At 39.9% G+C, this 16,256-nt stretch overlaps 2 protein-coding genes across 3 annotated transcripts; both read right to left on the reverse strand.

The window, feature by feature from the left end:
- Positions 1-244: 244 nt before the first annotated feature.
- c19h21orf91 (chromosome 19 C21orf91 homolog) lies at positions 245-8,613 on the reverse strand. The gene is made up of 5 exons (XM_077740932.1): positions 5,921-8,613; positions 5,112-5,257; positions 1,763-2,260; positions 1,434-1,496; positions 245-1,347 (listed from the first exon to the last, which is right to left on the reverse strand). Exons 2-5 carry the CDS (start codon positions 5,236-5,238, stop codon positions 1,166-1,168), a joined length of 870 nt encoding a protein of 289 aa, XP_077597058.1. The 5' UTR covers positions 5,239-5,257; positions 5,921-8,613; the 3' UTR covers positions 245-1,165.
- A 152-nt stretch (positions 8,614-8,765) lies between these two features.
- On the reverse strand, positions 8,766-16,222 carry ripk4 (receptor-interacting serine-threonine kinase 4). 2 transcript variants are annotated; one of them, XM_077740931.1, is made up of 9 exons: positions 15,939-16,222; positions 13,190-13,481; positions 12,274-12,422; positions 12,140-12,189; positions 11,715-11,873; positions 11,435-11,550; positions 10,669-10,912; positions 10,063-10,604; positions 8,766-9,676 (listed from the first exon to the last, which is right to left on the reverse strand). In XM_077740931.1, the coding sequence occupies exons 1-9, from the start codon at positions 16,109-16,111 to the stop codon at positions 9,113-9,115; spliced, it is 2,289 nt and encodes a 762-aa protein (XP_077597057.1). In that variant the 5' UTR covers positions 16,112-16,222; the 3' UTR covers positions 8,766-9,112. The 2 variants fall into 2 exon arrangements, with proteins under 2 accessions (XP_077597057.1, XP_077597056.1); XM_077740930.1 differs by having other exon boundaries at positions 10,669-10,915.
- Between the last annotated feature and the right edge of the window lie 34 nt (positions 16,223-16,256).

The following is a 16,256-nucleotide window of genomic DNA, read 5'->3' on the forward strand; positions in this document are numbered from 1 at the left end:
GTAATTTATGCTATTTCCAAAAAAATGTAGCTTCTTTCCAATCTTGGGTATTTTCCTCTGTAACATTGTTTTATTAATTAATTTAAATGTGATAAAGAGCTGTAATGATCTAATTTGGCCACTGGATGGGAGCATGCACCCTGTAATACATTTTTACGAGATGACCATTTCAAGTTAAAAATACAAACCCTTAACATTTTCCAGGTTAATGCAACAACCTGAAATTTAATACAAACAAGTAAAGTACACAAAAGTCATTTTATTTAAGAAAGAAAGCGAAAATGACCATTTCGCCATAAGACACCCAAAATAAATAGAAAACGAAATGTAAAAAAGAAGTACTTTGAATCTTCAGTATAGGTTCTACTGAAAAAAATACAGGACCTTTTACCTCCACTTTACACAAACACAAAGCATCCATATTTAAACAACTATTTTAGACACCATCCCCATTAAAAACAGGAAGAGGAAAAAAAAACATATGTCTATTTAAAATAGAGATAGAACCCAAAAAAGGGCAAAATCAATAGAATCTCTTACAAAGAGAATGAAAGCATTACATTAAATCTTTCCCAGCCTGAACCTGATTCTGCAGCTAAGACAAATATTTCTATTGGATAAATGATCTGCCTCCTTCTTGCATAGATTTCTGAATAAACAAAACAAAATATCGTATTGCATATTCAAAGAATAGCAGTCTCTCATCCATTCAAAATACTGGACATTGAAAAGAATGAATCCTCACTATGAAAAGCAATCCATGTCTAATTGACTTCCAATTTTATAAAAACAAATACCCAGTGTTGCGACATCTATTCATGGTGATTGTAGCTTATATATGAAGCAAAACATTTAAAGACTTTGGTTTGAAATTGACATCATGATGCCTTAATTGTATTTTTCAGAATAGATCTGTGCTTTAGCAAAAAAAGCTCTATATGATATCAGTGTAAAATATTTAAAGCCTAATGTCAGAGAAAGATAAAAATGCGTACATGGCTTCTAATAGTGACTTGTATCTGCAACACAAATGGATGCTCATTGGAAGCAAAAGTTAAAAAGGGCAAAATATACCTTTAAAGAATAAAAGTAACTCCATGAAGATGCAGAAGAACGTATCCCAGGTTCCCCAAGAGACATGACACTCACTCACACAAATCTAGCGTTACTCCACAGGTGCTCCAACGCCATTGCTGGTGGTGGTCTTGACCCCAGCCCTACTGATGTGCAACCAGGGCAACTTGGCACAGTTCTTAAAGAGCTGCTCGATGGCTACATGACGTACGTGCAGCTCGGACGCCAGTGAGTCTTTCTCCTGCACGGCCGCCGTCAGCTCCTCAAATACACCTGAATAAAACCATCAAACATTTAATGTATACTGTACTTTTCATACAGTTCATCATTCCTCAAGAGTAATTTACATGACGACTTACTTTGAATCTTCACGAGCAGTTCGGTGTTCAAGTGATGAAGGTCATCAACACACATTTTAGTCACTGAAAAAACAACAAAAAATAGAAGGTAACCAGTTTGAATTAGGTTGAACATTTAAATCGAATTTAGAAAAAATATAACAACAACAAAATACTTCTTTTTGGTCCAACAGCTATTTTTAACACATTTCTGGGGTACAGAACCTTAATTTAACTCTCTCTACTCTACAGTTTCCATCTTCACTATGTTCTTATGACATGCCGGCAACTAAGCACATGCTAATATACAATAATAAAAACACATAAGAAGCACGCCCAGATTGGCTCACATTCATCTCTGCTGCGGCTTTGATGCTGACGTTCATTCTTCCTTCTCGCCGACGGTGAATTACGAATGTGTAGAGCCGCCCTGTTCCAACTGGCCCGGGCGTCGTCCTCCAGCATGCGCAATCTCTGTGCGGCATGGCACTCCGACACCCCGGGGGCATAGTCGGGCAACCTGGCGGCTTCCCCCACTTCCCGCCGAGGAGCGTAACGGGGCACCCGGGGTTCCGACTGAGGCAAGAGTTTACGGTCACCCTGCTGGGCGTGACACATGAGCTTGGACCCACGTCTTCCAAGGCCGTCGGAGGGGTGGTCGTCTCTGTTCTGGGCGTACTGGATGATACGATTGAGTTTTTGGCCGAGGGCCAGCTTCACGCCCTCGTAGGCACTTCGGGACACCTTGGAGCGTGACAGCTTCTGATTGGCGATGAGGTGACATTTCTCGAAGCAGTCGCGGTGGCCACGTAGCGACTTAGAATGCAAAAGTGTGGCTGAAGAAACACCTGGAATGACACAAAAGAGACAGCAACGTCAGAGACACGTAGAAATGTCTCCTAGAAAACGATTTTACTGCAGGTATCAAAACCAAACTGACAGATAGTAAAGTTACTGCATTAACCAGCAAAGTGCCAATCTAAATAAATATTGGGGCATAAGAACCAAAGCTAAAAAACTGTCAGGTTGACCCATCGAAATCCCTCTGTGAAAGCTGCTTATGCTGTTGGGGATTAGCAAATTGAGCCTTTCGATGCAGCTGTAATAGAAGAGCACAATCTCAATGGACATAAAATCCTGCCAAAGTAATAGAAATGATAATCAGCAAAAAAGAAAAAAAAGATAAAGTGATATTTGAGCTAAGATGTCATTTGAATCTGTTCTGGAGGGAAATGGTTTGAGTTCAAAGTGAATTGTGTTGCCTGCCAATGCCCAATCTGGCAAACTCTTGCAGTAGTGTTGAAGAAATACCAGTAGTATCACTTAGAAAACAACCTTTTATCTCCTATCTTTAAAGGGATGGATACATTCTTAGAAATCTGATTATGGAGAATATGTTTTTTAAACAGGACTCCTTCCACAAGGAGACACGTTTAAGGTGTTGTTTATCCCTACAAGTACTTCGGAAGGAATCAAGGACGCTCGTGTGGTGAGACACCAGAGAGCTATCGCTGCAGACAAGTGGGACAGACAGAGGTCATTGGTGCTAAATGGCATGGCAGCACCAGGAAGAATGTGTTGTCAGCAGCTGCCTGCTCTAAATAGACAACAACACTGACCTCAGTAGCAGTCATACACAGACAAGCTGCATATAAAAGAATGTCCTATTCTGATAAGAATTAGATTATTTCTGCTGTTATTTTTTTTTTATACAGTTCTTAAAAATGTGAAAATCCACGCTGAAACTCGTAAAAGGAAGCCACCCTTGCGACTAGGACTCAAAAAAACGGTAGTTATAAAAGAGGTAACCCTACTTCACGATTTTTCGATTATCGCTGGTCTACATTGACCGCGATATTTGAGGGTTTACTGTACACCAATCTGACAACACTGCGCCGGTTTTCATCTTGACGCCAACGATACTAAAGATGTTTGCTTGTTATTGTTTTCTAAGAAAAGGAGCCTCCTTGTTCTCTGCCATGCTGACATTTCAGTCAACATAACCATGTATTGACCACAACTCACATGACGCAACGAAACAATGTCTCTGTCACTGTAAGAAAAACCTCCTCAAGAATAAGTTTTGAAGTCTTTCACAGTACACAGATATAGTTTCACATGCAATCATTTCTAAAAGAAAGCGTGCAAACACTAAAAACAGTTTCCTGAGGAAACACCTACTTGGAACTCCAACAAAAGCCACATTTCCTGGAGACTCAAAACACTACAAAGTATTTTTCTTCAAAGAAGAGTGTGCCATGTGAGGCTCAAAAAGTTTGCTAAAAGATGAGTGGTCAATTGGACTTTTACATAATAAAAAGTTTAGAGACTTATACACACTGTGCTAGTGCTGGTTTTAAAATCTCCGACAAAAAAAGGAAGATTTCACACACGGCGACTATGTTCACTCAAAGTAAACTGGCTCAAATGTGAGAAGTACCTGCCCCTACTTGACTGATTCATAATCACCGCTCAGCAAACACTCCCAGGAACAAGTTATGTAATCACGACTTTACGGAACCCCGAGAAACTCAACAAGCATAGTCGAAATGTCTTCTCTGTCTTCAAGAATGGCACAGCTGTATAGTCCAAATTGCTTATTAAATAGTATTGTATAATCCCTGATAAATGCCTTATAACTTGTTCTCATTTACAAATTAAAACAAATTAGCGGGCTATGGAAGTCAGGTAGGGGAGACATTTAGAATATTCAATTGAGATGCTTTAGAGTACACAAGAAATACAACATTTTCATATGAATGCATGCAAAAAAAACTTTTCTAAAGTCCAGTAAAATTCTATTTTTGGTCCTGAAAAATACTTAATACCTGAGTGCAGAAAATGGCTGTGCACCAAGCTGACGATGGGAGTTGAAAGAGAATAATCCTTTTTTTTTCCTCAAATAGGCTACTCATTAATTAAGATAAGGAAACTTCAAACACATTTTGAGTTTGAGTGGCACATCAAACACTTGAATTAGAGTAGAATTTGCAGAGAAGCCTTCTCGCTCATGACACTGAATTTCAATGCAGGGCCAGCATTACGTTTTAGACGGATTAAAGACATGTTTGATAAAACCAACCAAATGACAACATAATGTTTTTTTCCATGATTGAAGAGTCAAAATGTCAATTAATAAGTTATTGATTGAACACAAATAGTACAGCAACACATTGAAGGCAATTTAACAGTGTTCAGTTATATTCTTTATCCTCTGGGAAGAGACTAGTAGTACTACAAGTGAAGTCATCTCTCGAAAAATTACATCCATCATACTTGTACTGTCCCGAGTTGCCCTTCTACTTCATCTCCCAGTACTTTCTACCAACCATAAAATGTTAATGTTAAAACCTCTCACTACATTAGGGAGTATTTAGTTTAGCTTCCCATTCTTAGACGACCCACATTTTTGCAAAATAAACATGTGAAGAATTATTTTTCATGAAGTCAAATGGCCTGATATTCAGTTTAGAAAGTGCTTAACCTGGGGGAGATGTCATCCAATGTTAACCAAACTGAATATTAATATATTTAGGTTTTTGAACGGGTTATATAAAAACCCAATCCTCACACGGTTATTGGCTGCAGGTCAACATAACCAAAGTCAGTAGACCTTATAAATTTCCAGTTATTGTCTGTGAACAATAGATTGTTTTTTTTTAATGGGGGGTGATATAAATAACCATCCTCTGGACCTACCTTCAATGCTGAGTTCGAAGCAGACATGGCAGAAAGATAGAGTGCCCGTATCTGTATCCAGCTTACAGACACTGCAGATATTGTCGTCGTTCAGATCAATGTTGACAAACTGCTCCTCCTCATCCATGACGCTCCTGGCGACACGGCTGTGAAATAAATCTCATGGTTCAATACAAGAAGCTTGCACAAGAGAATTGCACAGTTTAACAGATCTTGACATTTGTTTGCATCGCAATCTCAGAGCTGTAAGGCTGATGGGGTAAACAAAGAACATCATTTCCAGATAATAATATGCACTAAACTAAAAGCCAAACAGACTGTAGTTCTGATATTTATTTAAACTTAATTCTAAGCATTCAGTTGGATGGAGTAAAGCAGGGCACACTTGTAAACCTAATGTTAATATTGTGGCCTGACTCAAAATGTGATGTCCACGTATGTTTTTTTTTTATATGATTGTCATTTGAAGGTTTTTTTTCATAATTTGCAACAAGTTAATACTATATCATAAATTAATTTCCGTGGAAATGAGCCCACCAGCAGTAAAAGCAACTCAATGTTCTACATTGTAATTGCATTAGCAAAGAAACGATAACGTCGATGATCCTAATTCACATCAGATCACATTGCTTGTAGACTGCAAGATGTTACTTAAATTAAAAACAATTCAACTCAATGCATCTGTCCATATTATTACGAAAAAAATCGAGTGTAGACTCAGAAGTTAAGCTTAGATTTTAGCATCCTCCCCCATGTGGATGAGGTATTTTGTGACCGCTATTCGGCGTTGATAAACAAGAATATCTTACCCAGCAAGTGTCGCCGATTCACGATTATCTATAAAGAATGCTTTTTTCTCTTGTTTTAACACCACAATGTGACTTTTTTCGTTAGAAAGCCACGGGAGACGTCAAACAAGCAGCACGCGTCACGGCAAATCCCGAAACATTTGAGCAAAAAAAAAATCGCTTGCCCCCCACTGGAATGTTCCACTAGTTTATCTCTACGGGTGGATTAAAAACACAAATTTTTAACGAAATAACAGTCAAAATAGGTACATTCAAAAACAATATCCATACCAATGTGCTAAAAATATAATAATCACATACAAGAAAGATTCATTTTCAATGTAATTATTGCTTTTAGGGTTGCTTATTAATACAGAACGCAAAAAGCAACATGGTGTGCCCCACGTGTCGTCATGTGCATTCTTATGAGGGATTCGATGTTGAAATGACCTTTAGAGATTATTATAAATTATACTTATAGATCTATTAGTACGTTAGTAGAAACTTTGTATTAGTATTACTCTTTTTTGTTCTCAGGTCAAACGTGATAGGTAGCATGCAAAACAGAAAAGAAAATCACTTGTTGCATTTGAACAGATACAATACATTCCAAGTACAGCAAAACAGTTAATAATCAATACTTTTTAAATGTGGAATTTCATTGGTTGTCTTTTTAATATGTAAGAGCAATTTGACTGAATTGAAATTAAAACAAGATGGAAATAACGTGGCTTTTCTGTCATGAAGTTTGCGACACACTGTGGCCATAAATGAGTACTGCAGAGATTCTTTTTGTTTACACGAATTTTTTAATAAATCCCACCGGAGGGCAGTATTTCCCCAAATTTACAACTTCGCAAGGTGCAGTTGAGAAACCATATTCATCTGATTCTTCTGAATTTGTTCAATTTAAGTCCAAAATAACAATATTCAACTTGAAACAAGAGCACACATCCTTAAAATAGCTTACACTCAATCATGTCAACAATTCAAAAGAATGGCAAATCCTTCCAGAGCTCTTATTTTTAATTCCCATGGTGTCAAAGTGATGAATGCCCTCCTGTTATGTTGGCAAAGTGCACATGTTGACACAGTACACACACACACACACACACACATACACTGTTTACAATGTAGTGAGATCACTGTGCCTCTTCCCACCCTCTTTGGACTTTATCCTCCCTATTCTATAATCTCCAAACATCTCCAGGAAACATCCATTCAGCAACACTGTTCATTGTGACATCAAAAACAACAACCAGAATCAATTCCAATTCCATTGGTGACCTCATTTGAAAAGAATGGATTAACCTTTCGCCTGGTGAGGCTTTATGGTTGTTGTGCAAGACTCGGGAAAGAATCCATAAATCAATGTATTCCATCAATGTTGCTTGAGGACGCCCACATCTGAGTGCGCTCGCCTGAGGGAGACGGCATCGTGTTGTCGCATGTCTCACGTATTAGTAGATCTTGTTTAGCTTGTTCCGTCAGGTTGAAATAAATGAAAAGGAGGGGTAAAGATTTGGAAGGAAAAGAGCTCACAGCGTTCATTAAGATCTCCATTTGCTCAGTCAACATGCTGTAAAAGTTGGTTAATGTTTCTCTTTTTGGTTACTTTCTAAACCATTGTACCCCATTTCAAGAAAACACATTTAGTATTGCTTATTATTTTTAGGTAAGAAAGTTGTCAGGACTGCTAGTTTGAGTACTACTACTTTGTATACTACTACAATTTATCCACCTTGCCCATAAGTGGCATTACAAACTCAATGTAGTACTATTTATAGTAGGACATAATAATCTGGGTACGGCTTTTGAATTCATTCTTCACTTAAGCATTCCTTGAGTCAATCAAAAGAAGAACAAAACGACTACTCATGAATATTTAAAATCTAAGCTCCAAAGGCATATATTTAGAAGCTTCAGAACCCCCCAAAAAGCCCACAAACCATCTGTTAAAATGCCATTTAAAACCCAAATCTTTAGAGCAGTGATTCCATCCTATCCAGTATGTTTATACACAATATGTTTTTAACTGAACAGCATTTTTCTTGCTGATAAAGACCTAAGCAGTGTTTCATCATCTTACCTAAAATGTAGTGACTAAGGCTACCTAACCAGAGCTGCTTGATTAAGGGCCAACTTTCCACAGACACAGTGGCTTCAAATTACATAGTTATTTTCAACCTTTTTACAAAGCTGAGCTGTATTGACAGAGGAATGAAGCATTTGCCACTATACTGCCAGATTCAGGTTACAAGTACCAATTTCACATTCTAGTCAATATGCCACAATGAAATGTTAGGAGCCTCCCTCATTTTTTTTTCTTTAAACCACGCTAAAATCATGTAATCTTCCTCTGGGGCAGTTCCCATGGTGCTTGCCAACTTTGACACGATCTGTGGGATCTGGAGAAGAGACAACTTGTGATTTCACTCATGATGAGGGTGCTGAAATGCCAACTTGGCCTCATGTCAAGGATGATTATTGTTTGACACTTGGGCGGGGAGAGCAGTGGTGAGAACAAAATGCGACGGATGAAACAAGATACTACGACTCTTGAAATCTTCTTCTTGTTAGTGTTGTTTGTTTTTCCACCTCATTACTTCCTGCTTGATGGAGCATAAAAAGAAAAAAAACATGTTTACATAAACCTTATACAAGTGGGACTCAATTCCAAAAATAATAGGTAGTTTTGTCATTATTCTCGATTAATCACACAATTTTTGTCCCCAAATGCTTGAATTGAAAGGAATTTTGTGGACGAATGAATGGAGAAATGGAATCAATTGTCACAAGTGTAAAAAGGGAATTGCTGTATTTTTCCCTTCAGAATTCAAAGCACAAAAAGTTGCAAAAGCTAAACGAAGGTTAAACATATTTTAATAGGCTCCGTAATGTAGCACAGGTATATAAAAAAGGAACCATTTCCAACCTTAAAATCAATCATGGCTCGAAATATCATGTAAAATGTCCACAAAACTGCTTCCATATCAGAATTTCATTTAACCTACGGAGTAAAAAAAGTGGGTACAAAAGGTAAAAGTGTCATAAATAAACATATTTACACAGAAGCTTTTCTAAACAGGATAAAATCCAAACTGCAGGTTTTTTTTTTTAGCATATTCTACTCCACTCATTGGACCAGATGGGTGTCAGCAATTATTCCATTTTTTGGGGGGGGGTACAGTTCCATGAGCTAATTTGCCCGTGTTAGCACAAAGCCAAGTTAAGAGTCTCTGGCTCGTCTTTGTGCTGCGTCAATTTGAGAATGACGATTCTCCTCTGAAGCGACTTGGGCTTTACCGGCTGCTCGTGCTCGGGTGTTGGAAAGCTCGGGGTCGATTCCCGGGGGCCCTCCGCCGAGCATCCCCCCAGGTTCGACCGGCCCGGCTCTTCCTGAGCGAGTTGGGCACGGCCAAGGTTTTGAGGCTCAGCCCCCTCGTCGATGAGCATTTTGACGGTGGCCGTGCGGCCTCGCCGATAGGCCAAGTGGAGGGGGGTTAACCCTTGGCTATTTTCAGCGCCAAGGTCCGCCCCATGTTTGATCAGGAGGCGGGATGTGCTGGTGTGACCGGTTTCTGCCGCGACGTGCAAGGGCGTGTTGAACTCCCAAGTGGTCACGTGAACGTCCGCCTTGAGTTCGATGAGGATTCGGGCAACTCGGTAATGGCCCCTCTGGGCGGCTAAATGGAGAGGGGCGCGACCATCCGCCGTCTGGCCATTGACGTCGGCCCCGGCCTGCTTGACCAGCAGTTTCACGATTCCCAGGTGACCCTGTCGGAAGGAGTGGAACAATGAATCCATCCAAGAGAAACAATACCCGATGGAAAGAGATCGAAACATTGATGGATTGGCTCCATTTAGAGGAATGGCATTTTGTTAAAAACAATGCCCTTCATTCAAATGTCTGCAGCATTTGCCAAGACAATAATATCAAAAAGATGATAAGTGCTTTGTATTATTTTCTTGATTCAGGGTAGGCAAATCCAACCCATTTGATTTCATGTTTAGACATAGACGACCTATGTCATTATAAGGCGATTGGCCGAGATTGACAATTATGTGATTTTTTATCACTGAAAACTACTCGACAATCACATGACTCGAATGCCCTTTGCGAAAAAAGCATAGGGCGAAAAATTGGTGATTTGGGAGCCTACCTGCCAGGCAGCAAAGTGCAACGCCGTCCAGTCGTCCTTCCCCTTGACCCGTACGTCTGCACCACGACTCAGCAGCACTCGAACGACGTTCTCCTGGCCGTGCTGACAGGCCACGTGGGCGGGCGTGCGGCCCTGACCATCTGTTTCGTCGATGGCGGCCCCCCGGTCCAGTAACAAGCGTGCCACGGCTTCGTCGCCATTTTGAGCCGCCCAATGCAAGGCTGTATACTGATCCTCGTCCTTGGCGTCGACGTTGGCGCTCCGCCGAGCCAGCAGAAGTTCCGCCAGCGGTTTCAGCTGCTTCTCGGCGGCCAAGTGGAGGGGGGTGGAGCCTCGCGCATTGGCTAAATTGGGATCGGCATTGTTCAGCAGGAGGAACTTAAGAGCTTCTTCATTGGCCGAGGAGACCGCATAGTGGACAAGACCATCCCCGCCGTCCAGGAGAAGGTCAACGTCTTGTGGCTGGAGGATCTTCATCAACTTGGCCATGTCATTGACTTTGATGGCTTCACATAGTTTCCTTTTGTGGAACTCGGCAGAATCTAGACAACGGGGAATATCTCATTAGTCGCTATACTTGAAGTGGAGTTTGACGTTCGCTCTTACCGATGGCGCTTTCCTTCTCCAACGAGAGCGTTATGGAGTCTTGTGATGAGAACGCCGAATCCGCAGAGGACATGCCGGATAGTCTCTTGCAGGTGTTCTCTTTGCTCTGGCGGCTGTCGTCCTTCAGGCGATCGAAGCTTCTTGAAATCCCAGAATCCACTTGGGTCAACAGCTCGGACAGACTGTAGTCCTTTTCGGGCAACATGGCTGAGATGGGGCGCACCGGTTGTTGACTTTTTTTCACCTGCTAAGAGAAGATAAACTCTTATTTGTGGACAAAGTGATCTGGAAAATGGTTTATGTAGTCTTTAGAGGGACATAGTATGGAAAATGAACTCACATTAAAGGACTACAACCAGAGTAGTAATAGGAGTATTGAAATATGCAAGTATTATCTATTGCTTAATCAAACAGACATATGTGCTGTAATAGCCGCCATGTTTTGTCACAAAGTCAACAGTGCAGATATGACAAATAGTAGCCAGACAGTGCAATCCCATCGGTCAACATTCTTCTTCATCGATGTCACCATTATTCTAGTCAACATTTACTACGGAAATAACGGCTGACTGGAAGATAATAGTGGATAAGCTTAGTCATAACATTTTAAGGATAATTTTGATATGAAAACATTTATGGGTTTCCACTAGTACTTTATAAGCCTGGTGGGCTCGAGGCTGGCTCTCTCCTATAGGCTAAAGTTACCAGGCACCAGTTCCCCTTTTTTAGTGTACAGTTAATGTTGCCTTACGGAAGCTCCACACACCTGGTGAAGTGGCAGCCCATCACAGAATGTAAGCTCCGACTCCAATCCCGCCGGGGTCGGGGTCTTGGGCTCCTCTTGAGGTTTACAGCACAGATCTTCAGCTTCTGAAGTGATGTCTGGAAAAACAGTCAACAATTAGTCAATTTTGATGAATTATAGAGAAAAAGGTGATGAAGTCTTAATACAACATTACACTATTTTACCAAGGAACTATATTACCTGTTAGATAAGTATTCATAAAAGGAATATATCTATTTGACTTTTGGAATTGATAACTCACCTTGGAAGCTGGGTCTGGCCTCAGGATTTGTTGCCCAGCAGCGTTGCATTAGATATAGGAAACCATTGCAGGCGGCTGGGCGATTACGCGGGATTTTTCCCAGATCGGGACGCACACCTTTAACCACCTTCACCATGATCTGCAAGATGTTATTTTCGCCTAAGGAAACACACACAAAATAAACCAAAAAATAACTTAACCATTTACGATTCTAAATGATACATGTAGGGAACTTGGCACTTTTTATTAAGGAGGAAAACCTGGCAACCGTATTTTCCCACTAGGCCACTTAAACAACTTTTTCTTGCTGCTCACCAAAACCAATGGGAACTGAACCCAGGCCTCCGCTATTCCAGACCAATGAGCCACCACTCGGGTTTTTATATATATTTTTCCAAATGATTCAAACAACAAACGGGTCTCACCTTGGTAGGGTTTTTTCTGAGTGAGGATGCCCCAGATAACAATGGAAAAACTGGAAAACATGAGATAGATTTTTAAGTTCCCACACAATTCTACGCATTTTCTACAGCTAACGGAAGACTTGAAAAATTCAAACCTGTATACGTCATGCTTGGTGTCAGACACTCTGTCTTTCTCAATGATGCTTTCCGGTGGCAGGTAGGCGATTGTGCCGCAGAAGCCGTCTCGACTGATGTCATCGCCCCGTGACAGACCGTTCCAGCGAGCCAAGCCAAAATCTGATATCTGGCACAGAGAGACAAGATAAGCTACTTCCCTGCGAGGGTCCCGCTGACTAATTTTGCTCGCTAACATCGTCAAGCAGGCTCTTGGGCCAAGTCCCGGCATGCAGCAAAAACCGGAAAGCGCCTTCTTGGCGAACTGAGCGCACCCACGCACACAGTCACACACATACGACATATACTGCATACAGTTTACCTTTATACAGCAACTAAGAAAATCCAGTAGGGACAAGCCTGGAAGAGGCGTTTACATGCAGCTATTACTGTTAATTTAATGTTTTCCACCCACTCCCATTCACCACCATTTTTATTTCAGTTGGATTGCTTAAAAATAGAAGAAAAAAAATCACTGCATAAAATCGAGACTGTCCTTTTTATTTGCAGTATATGAAAATACTATTAAGCTATTCTATAGAAAATAAAAATATTTTAAGGTTTTAAGTTAGTACTTTGACACTCACTGTGGTATATTGGCTATTAATTTTGCAGACAAAAATGCTATGAAAATTATCATTAAGTCACTCTATTTATGTCTTTCTATTTATTTAGGCACTTGCTTCTTGAATTAAAAAAGTAAAACTAAATTTATTTATATTATCATTTCAGAATAAGATATTTTTTTTCTTGTCTAGTTTACATTGAAAAATGGTTTAGTTGGATACATTTGAAATATCAAATAGGTCCTGTACTTATTTGAGGACATGAGTTTGACAACGTTGCTCTAACATAATAACATTTCCACAACATCTTAGGAGAAAAACCATAGGCTACCTTGACGTGATAGTGGGCGTCGAGTAGAATGTTGGCCGGTTTCAAGTCCAGGTGAAGCAGAGGCGGGTTCATGCAGTGCAAAAAATTCATGGCCACCGCCGTTTCGTGGATGACACGGAAGCGGAGCTCCCAGGGTAGCGGCTCGGTCGCCAGCAGGTTTTCCAGCGATCCCGTCTCCATGTACTCCATGACCAGGCCTTGAGGGTCCTCACAGATCCCGTAGACGGGCAGAATGTAGCGGAACTTGGCGGCTTCCATTTTCTTGGCTTCCTCCAGCAGTTCCGATCGTTCCCTGGGCAAAAGCAAGAGGGATGATCACATTTTAAAGAGGTTGATTGGCAAATTTGTACTGTTGTTGGGAAAATACTCAATCCAAAATGTTTTCACAAAGTGTTTGATTTGATGAATGTGATAGGAACACTTGTTTTGGTATTTGAGCCTCATGCAATCAAATGTTTTATGCTGGTGATTGGTTGATAACACACTAACCCATGTTTACCTCTGCAGTGCTATTTATAGTAGTTGCTAAAATTTCTATGTCATAGTGCACAATCAATAAATGCTACAAGTTTTATTCTATATTAGTTTTTTTATACAGTATTTGAGCTTTTAACACATTTCAATGTTACCCACATTATGCTTCTACTTAAACATGACAAAAAAAAACAACTAAAAGACAATATTGCCTAAATTGAGCAAATATCTTACTTAAGGTCGTTTATTATATTATGATATTATGATATTTTACATCACGGGCATATATGTGGATAAATCTGCATGGATATTATGCATAGGTTTAAGTCACATATTTCTGCTACTCTCTTAAGAATCATTAACCAAACCATTTGGAGCCTCAGCTAAAATTCCTGGAGCCCACAGGTCATGTTGACTGGGCTCCAAGGTATGAGAATTGAGACTTTATGGACTGCTTTTTTACTTAGAAATTGGGCTCTTTACTGTCTAGTAAAATAAGTGCTATAAGGTGTATTGTTTTGTATTGCTCAGTTGATAAAATCAGCACACAGGCCTCCTTCACATGACTGGATAACAAACGTGAGGGTCACTCTGAGGACATTATTCAAGCAAAAGCCCTAAATACAACCTCTTAGATCATACATTTTGTCCTTTTAGGAATGCGTTAGAAAGATTAGAGATTAGATTACTGTTTGTTTCAGCCCCTTTCATTCAGTTGCCAAAGGAAGAGCATGACGAGCATATTTAGCATACAAATTCCACCTTGTAAGTGGAATGCAACAACTATTAATGGTGATTAGATCATTTACACAAGTTACATACCAGGGCAATCATCACGATTAATTGTTGCATGTGCTTTTTGTTTTGTTTTTAAAGACAAACATTTTTATCCAATTTATCACCCATTGTATTTTTTCTAGTAATAAAAAGAGCTGTTTAGTTATCACTAAAAACCTTACCTTATTTTTTAAACAGTCTGAAAAAAACTATGAGACGAAAAGTCATTAATTTTCAACGGAAAATCCAGTTTGTGTTGCGGGCAATCGCGGGTTGTGGTATGGTTATTTGGATTGTATGCTGGCCAAATTATATTCATGTTATTTTTCCCTTACAAACCATTTGCAATTTGCTTTTGTGTTGTCTTTGGCTACACCGTTTTTCTAATACTTATCAGCCACTGTGGAAGTTGATGCCCAAACTAGGCACCTAGGCACAATGAGTACAGAACAAGGCCTAGTAGGACTGGTTTTACAGCTTCTATTATTGTCTACTCAATGCCACAGTGCGGCTTCCAGGAACTCCGAAAGACAAACGTGCCTTGTTTTGAGTAGGGGGTCAATGAAGTCGCAAGCGAAATGACTTGAATATGTACTTTGGAGATGTTTACGGATGATAAGATCTAGGCTTGGAGTTCAGCCTATGCTTAAAGTTGCGCCATAGGTTTGGGGGAAGAGCCTCATTTTTTTTTCTGTTTGCATAGTCAGTCATGTCTGTTTAGTTATCTGTTTTTGTGAGCAGTTAAATGATTGACCCTTGATGTGATGCATCAAATCTAATACATGTTGTAAGAAGATATAATGCAATATTACTATGTATAATTTTACTGGAGGCCATAAGAAACTAAAGTTATTGCATAGTTCAGGCCAAACTTGCTATTTATAAACTATTTGCAGACCAAAAATTGCATTTGTAAGTAATGAACTGGATAGATGGGTTCCATACAAACCAACAATTATCTGGAATCTGGATAAGAAATTGCCTATTAATGTTCAAAACTACGCTTTCCATGCCATTTGTTTATTAAGGGGGAATAGTGCTGAGAGGTGATAATCAGCCAAGGTTACTTAAGACTAAATCAATACCTGCTCTGCAGGTTACAGGCATGTAAAATAATCAACTGAGCTCAAATTGCTTCCGAGGTGTAAATCCAACATAATTGGCTGAGTATGTTGCAATGATTGGTGTCTCTATAGCATAACATTATCATATTCAGTAGCCTATTGTTAGTTAACTAGGACAGGTGTAGAATAAGTAGGGTGATTTTGAAATGTTTATTCACTTAAAAAAAAACTGCCCAGCCTTAGATTGCTGCCTGATTTTTAAAAACACCTGCATTCCTGTCATACTTTAATTTTCAGAATGGACAACTTTGAACCCATGGTAGACTGACAGCATGTGAAAAGTGAATCTTTATCTAAAATGTTAGTGACATTGCCAACAAAACCTTGATGTGAGTGAAGTTAGATCAGAGAAGAATAACATTTTCAGTACTTACTTGTCATCTACATGGAGACAAGGAGGGCATTTGATTGCAAGCCAAGTTTTCCAATGAACGTGCCGGACTTTGTATACTTGTCCAAATCCACCTGAGCCAATTTTTTCCCAGCTGGAGAACTCCGAAGAATCAAAGTTCCGGAGCAGTCCCATATTCCCATGGGGAACATCCATACCAGTGTTACCAGTAGAAGGACCAGCTCTTCTTTTTTTCCTGTCAAAAAAAGTGTAGGAGTGATCGCACACACACAGACGACACGACTTGTATTTCCTTGTTTTTCTTCTTGTCAAGCCCATCCTGGCTCCGCCCTCTCTCCAG

The sequence above is a fragment of the Stigmatopora nigra genome, chromosome 19 (assembly GCF_051989575.1).
Source record: "Stigmatopora nigra isolate UIUO_SnigA chromosome 19, RoL_Snig_1.1, whole genome shotgun sequence".
NCBI lineage: Eukaryota > Metazoa > Chordata > Actinopteri > Syngnathiformes > Syngnathidae > Stigmatopora > Stigmatopora nigra.

What these genes read in the sequence shown, in the direction of transcription:
- ripk4 (XM_077740930.1), bottom strand. Translation starts at nt 16,111, where the DNA reads ATGGATGTTCCCCATGGGAATATGGGACTGCTCCGGAACTTTGATTCT. An exon ending in GGCCAGACCCAGCTTCCAAG is followed by an intron (nt 11,551 to 11,714) that starts GTGAGTTATCAA and finishes CTGTTTTTCCAG; the next exon opens with ACATCACTTCAGAAGCTGAA. An exon ending in GGAGAAGGAAAGCGCCATCG is followed by an intron (nt 10,605 to 10,668) that starts GTAAGAGCGAAC and finishes CCCGTTGTCTAG; the next exon opens with ATTCTGCCGAGTTCCACAAA.
- c19h21orf91 (XM_077740932.1), bottom strand. Translation starts at nt 5,238, where the DNA reads ATGGATGAGGAGGAGCAGTTTGTCAACATTGATCTGAACGACGACAAT. An exon ending in AAGCCGCAGCAGAGATGAAT is followed by an intron (nt 1,497 to 1,762) that starts GTGAGCCAATCT and finishes TTGTTTTTTCAG; the next exon opens with TGACTAAAATGTGTGTTGAT. An exon ending in ACTGCTCGTGAAGATTCAAA is followed by an intron (nt 1,348 to 1,433) that starts GTAAGTCGTCAT and finishes GGTTTTATTCAG; the next exon opens with GTGTATTTGAGGAGCTGACG.